This window comes from Procambarus clarkii, chromosome 68 (assembly GCF_040958095.1).
Source record: "Procambarus clarkii isolate CNS0578487 chromosome 68, FALCON_Pclarkii_2.0, whole genome shotgun sequence".
In the NCBI taxonomy this organism is placed as follows: domain Eukaryota; kingdom Metazoa; phylum Arthropoda; class Malacostraca; order Decapoda; family Cambaridae; genus Procambarus; species Procambarus clarkii.
The window spans coordinates 10,388,880-10,394,879 of record NC_091217.1 but is presented as its reverse complement, the minus strand read 5'-3'; the positions used below and the strand labels follow the sequence as shown (position 1 = coordinate 10,394,879).

Sequence of the window (6,000 nt, the reverse complement as noted above, 5' to 3'; positions counted from 1 at the left end):
TCCAGCAGACATGGAAGTGTGAGAGAGTACCACGAGGTACGATCTGGACTTACTCGCTCCTTGGAGGTGGTTGTGGCGACGGAGTCCTTGCGGGAGTTGGCAGAGTCCTTCCTCTTCCAGATGGGCAGCGACGTCTTGCGGTCGTCTAGGAAGGCCTGGAGGGAAGGTCGAGTCACGTGGAGGGCGTCGAATGTGCGCTGCGGATCAACATCAAATAGAATTAAAACTGAAAAGACATGTTTTGAATCTGGTTTGTAATGGACAAAAATAAAGGTTCACTAAAGAGCTTGGATTCTTCTTTAATGTTTACCAACAATACAATTTCCTCGCTACTCTGAACTATATCTTTAAGTTCTGCTCTAAACCGTTTCTAAAGTCACTCTTTTGGGCCAGGATTCATCAAGCATTTACGTGTGCACTTACGAAACCTATACAACTTTTCTCGATCATGGTGGCTTAGTCTGTATTTATTAAACAGTTTACGAGATTCGAAAATTCCCAAGTCAAGGATACTATTGTGATAGACAACCTCTTAACGCGTACTATTGTGATAGACAACCTCTTAACGCGTACTATTGTGATTGACAACAATTATTGACAACCTCTTAACGCGTACTATAGTGACAGACCACCTCTTAACGCTCCAGTACTCATAACCTGTCTACTAAATGTAAACAAAGCCGCCATAATCCAAGAAAAATATACAGCTCTCGCACATGGATATTTAAATACATTATTTGAATTCTGGCCCAATTGGAATAATTCCAAAGCCCCGACAGCTCAGCTGATGATACTATTCAATCTTCAATTCATCAACTATTCTATGGCTTCACAACATCCCAGCAATTAACATTATTTATCCTATCATCGCACAAAATACTAACCCAAAATATTTTATGATTTCACATGCTAGTTACTCCTATATTTCAAACTTGGTAAAAGTTTCCCTACATTCCATTAAGTTACAACATGACGCTAAAGCTGCTTCTGAGTACGTCATTATTAGATTATTTTAGATGTACTTCACTATCAGATTATTTTAGACTAGAGGACTTTAATCGTAGCTATTAACACAGACTCAGTTATAGAAGCACCTACATGCTCAGCTCTCAGCCAGCCTCACATCCTTATAATAACTGACATCGTGCTTTAGTTTTACACTCTTAAGTCTGGGTATTCAATCTCTGAAGTTATTCACTCAACTAGTACTCTTACACTTGTCTTGCTTTTTTCCCACTCTTGCACTGATTCTTTTACACTCTTGTGCTGATTATCTCACTCTCTTCACTCATTACCTCACACTCTTCACTCATTACCTCACACTCTTACAAACTGTCTCCTAAAGACAAAGTAGTCTTTAGAAACTTGTAAGGAATCGTTCAGGACCTTGTATACCACTTATGAAAGACCAATCCTGGAGTATTCAGCTCCAGCCTGAGTTCATACAGAGTTAAACACAAGACAAAGTTAGAGAAGATTCAGAGGTATGCCACCAGACTAGTCCCGGAACTGAGAGGTATGAGCTACGAGGAAAGGCTAAGGGAGCTGAACCTCACGTCCCTGGAAAACAGAAGAGTAAGGGAAGACATGATAATCACCTACAAACTTCTCAGGGAAATTGACAGGGTGGACAAAGAAACTCTTCAGCACGGGTGAAACACGAACAAAGGGACACAGGTGGAAACTGAGTACCCAAATGAGCCACAGAGACATTAGAAAGATTTTTTTCAGTGTCAGAGTAGTTAACAGATGGAATGCATTAGGCAGTGATGTGGTGGAGGCTGACTCCATACACAGGTTCAAATGTAGATATGATAGAGCCCAGTATGCTCAGGAATCTGTACATCAGTTGACTGACAGTTGAGAAGCGGGACCAAAGAGCCAGCGCTCAACCCCCGCAAGCACAACTAGGTAAGTACTCTCTCGCACTCTTGCATTGCTTGTCTTACACACTTGCGCTGATTATCTCACACTCACACTCTGGCACTGATTGTCTCACAAACTATGGCAATCTTGTTATCTGTTATCTTGAGATGATTTCGAGGCTTTTTAAGTGTCCCCGCAGCCCGGTCCTCGACCAGGCCTCCACCCCCAGGAAGCAGCCCGTGACAGCTGACTAACACCCAGGTACCTATTTTACTGCTAGGTAACAGGGGCATAGGGTGAAAGAAACTCTGCCCATTGTTTCTCGCCGGCGCCTGGGATCGAACCCAGGACCACAGGATCACAAGTCCAGCGTGCTGTCCGCTCGGCCGACCGGCTCCGACCTGGCAATCTTACAATGCTTGTCTAACATTCACGCACCTTTCTATCAGTAGCAGTAGAGACGACCAGCGTAGCGGCAGCATCACCAGAAGCAGCAGTAATAGGCGGCGACTCAAGAGCAACAGCAGGCACAGCAAGCGTGGCGCCAGCAGAGGTGCGCACGGGTGCTCCGGAGGCGGCCCTGCTGGCGGGTCGAGGAGCAGTGGTACCTGCAGCGGCGGTGTCGGCGGCGACGGCGGCGGGGATGGTGGAGCCCAGCAATGGGTCTCGCTGGTCGCTGTCATCAAGCTTTCTGGAGGGAAAGAGAGGTAGTGGTGATAATGATGATGAGATCTGGCAACCGTGAAGAGCGTCCTCCGGAGACCTTAATCCGTCCTCCGGAGACCTTAACCCTTTGTCTCGTTGAATTCTCCACTGTTTCGTAATCAAAAGTTAAAATAAAGGGAAACAGATCTTGTCCAAGACCAACATCACCCAAAACTTATATAATAATTTTTATTTGAAAAAAATCTTGAAAAAAAAGTTTTGTCCACATGGAAAATCAAACGTGTAGAGGTACATATAAATGGTTGAATACAAAATACAGCAGGAAACTACAGTTCCATCGCTTCCTGTCAACCAAACTCGTAGTTTTCTTTACAAGTGACTAAACACTATCCATGACCGGGTAGTTAATACTAATGCGGAGGATGTCATAATATCGTAGCTGAAAATATAATGACCAAACATATTTCTTATCCTTACTGTTCCTCTTATTCTTACGTTCATCTTATTCTTACCGTTCATCTTGTTCTTGTCTATTTCCCTTACTTGGTCCTCAGCTTTCATCTTAGTCTCTTTCCCTATTTATTTGTCTGTATCTTCCTCTCTTCCAGTTACAGCCCCGCTCCTGTGCCAGGTAAGTCCACTACGGGATCACCTTAGCCCGTGCTACTTGGAACTTTTTGTTCAGAGTATCTGAATATAAAACAACAACATCCTCCTCTCTCCTCTCAGCACATCTCCTGTGGTGGGCGAGTACGACGGGCTCACTATACCCCGTGCTGCTTGGAACCTTTTGTTCCCAGTAGCTGAAAACCGATACTGAGGCCTTGCGAAGAGATCTATGTCAACACAGTCAGAAAGCTGACAAATGCTTTCCAATATTGAAAATGTAAAATCTTATATGTAAGGCATAACAATGCACTCCACAACGAGCATTGCTTCATAAAGTTCAGACAGCAAAAATCCTCAGGAACAATAGTGGAACCTTTAACAAGCCTCCAGGCCGGCGGCTTCCTGTCCCCGTCGATGCTACTAATGGCTCTTGGCTCTCAGGTAAATTCAAGTTTATAACATTCCCATTTCTTCTATAACACTTATATTTTAACTAGTCACCATTCCATTGTCAAACGTTGTCATTTATCTCAAACATGACTATCCCTATTCTTCTCCAACGTTTCTGTTTTTTTTACTAAGGTCTCTGTTTCTTCAACCAACATTTTAATTTATTCAACATCTATTCCTTCTCCACAATTTGTTTGCTTCTCAGATATCTCGGTTTCTTCGACACAGTTGTTTATCCCTTATGTCTCTGCTTCCGCCCTTACATTTCAACACACTTATACGAAAGATCCCTTTAGTCAGACACTTGACCAAACACCACGCTCCCCAACCCCCATACCTTCACTTACCCCCTGGAGCGCACGTTTCCCTCCCCCTAATCCTTGTAAAAAGAGTGTTCAGCATTAACTCATGTGCCTTACCTGCTGGCGGTGGCGTCATCCTCCTGCTCCTCCGGCGGCTCGTCGGCGGGCTCGTCAATGATAGGTTCCATGCGCGTCGCGGGGGATCTGGACGGGCCGGAGGCTGGTGACTTCCCCCGTCGGAGTGTCCCCATGCGGAAAGACTGACGGAACGATGCCCGTGCCCGGTTGACTGGTGGGAGAGAAAAAGTGGGTGAAACCCCAGTTACGACTGGCACGGATGACAGCAACTGACCTTCACCAAAGCCTACACCAAAGGTAATTCAACGTTCGTAAGAACTAATTTTGCTGCCTACCCACTCACACAAAAAATACAACATAATCAGAGGAATACCGCGTACTACAGTTAAATATATCAGTAGAATTACTGAAGGTACTAATAATAGTAATACTGCTACAGTAACACTAATAATTCAGTAATGAATGAGAAACAAATATTTATAAAAGATATTTATACTATTTATAATATTAATTACCAAAAATTTCAATACACAAACACTACACATCTCAGAATGTGATTGATACATGAATAAAATAAATACAACAATATGGGAAGAGAACACAGTTTGTAACAAGTATCACAACTAACCATACTGACCACACAACTCCACTTACGAGTTGTGTATACAGTGTATCCTGCTTCACGGTATATAACCTTGAGATATATATATCCTTTAATCCTGGACTATTTTCAGGACAAAAGTATACTTCCTGGTTGGTCAGCAAGATATTGTAGAGGCCTTGATAACCATCCATTGGTTGATGGGCCATAATCCCAACATAAAACATACTCCCCTCACAAGTGATATATACTGAGCACTGAGGTACGCACCCACCTTCTCGGTGCATGTACCGAGAGTATACTATAGTCATAAACTTAAAGGTTAAAGTATACTTGTAGTTTGCTCAGTGAGCTCTTGTTGTGGGCTGGGTAACCCTCCGAAGGGTAACGGGCCTTGATCTCCAGCACTAATTTAAAATTCTACTCAACAACCAACAAACACAAACTATTGCTTAAATCCCTGCAAGACAAAATATTATATATATATATATATATATATATATATATATATATATATATATATATATATATATATATATATATATATATATATATATATATATATATATATATATATATATATATATTATATATGACCAAATCCACAATGGCCGTGATGAGGGTTCAAACCTACATCCGAGAGGATTCCAGACGCGCCTTAATCAACTGTGCCACGACAAGGTAAAATAATTGTAACCGGGAATTCATCTGCCCTGACACGGATCCTGCAGTCTCTCCGAGACACACCAGGGTTTTACACAAATCCCTTGTGGATTTGTTCATTTGATGCATCACGCTATTGTGATTTCTGTGTATATATATATATGAAATAGAAATTATACGAGGCATGGTAAACCAACGAGTTATGGTAAACTAGCGTGGTACGGTTAATTAACGAGGCGTGGTAAACTAGCAAGGCATGGTTAGATTGCAAGGCACTATAAACTAGAGGCATGGAAAACAAAGGCAGGCATGGTAGACTAGCGAGACAGTAAACTAGCGAGGAATGGTAAACTTGCTTGGCATAGTAAACTTGAAACACACGAGACAGTTACGGGTCGTCCTGCACAAGTCATGTGTTGCTGACGTCAGCAATGCGAGCCTCAACGTGTCGAGCGCCAACAGTTACCCTCGTACGAAATTTATATAAATTTACGTACAGGGTTGTCTGTATACAATTCACCACTAACATAGGCTTTAATAAATTCATTGTTCAGGTTTATTGATATATCGACAGAACTACGCTAGTCTATTTAACTGAAACAAAAATGTTTAAAAATAGCTCCTATAATAATTCATTTTATTCGGGTTTATAATGGGGTGAATAATATACAGACGGTGAATACATATTTATTTGTTCACTAGCTGAGATTCCCCTTGCAAATGGGTTGAAAACGTGATCACAGCTGGAGTTACAAATTTTGGAAG

The 6,000-nt window shown here is 42.1% G+C and overlaps 1 protein-coding gene across 6 annotated transcripts in view; it reads right to left on the bottom strand.

The window, feature by feature from the left end:
• The window catches only part of sei (seizure), a 1,036,232-nt gene that overhangs the window by 1,025,984 nt on the left and 4,248 nt on the right, over window positions 1-6,000 (bottom strand). For all 6 annotated transcript variants that reach the window (XM_069310832.1, XM_069310834.1, XM_069310833.1 and 3 more), the window contains exons 3-5: window positions 4,011-4,182; window positions 2,305-2,557; window positions 54-197 (exon numbers count right to left, since the gene is read on the bottom strand). In XM_069310832.1, coding sequence (XP_069166933.1) covers window positions 54-197; window positions 2,305-2,557; window positions 4,011-4,182 — 569 coding nt within the window. The remainder of the gene's footprint in view (window positions 1-53; window positions 198-2,304; window positions 2,558-4,010; window positions 4,183-6,000) is intronic.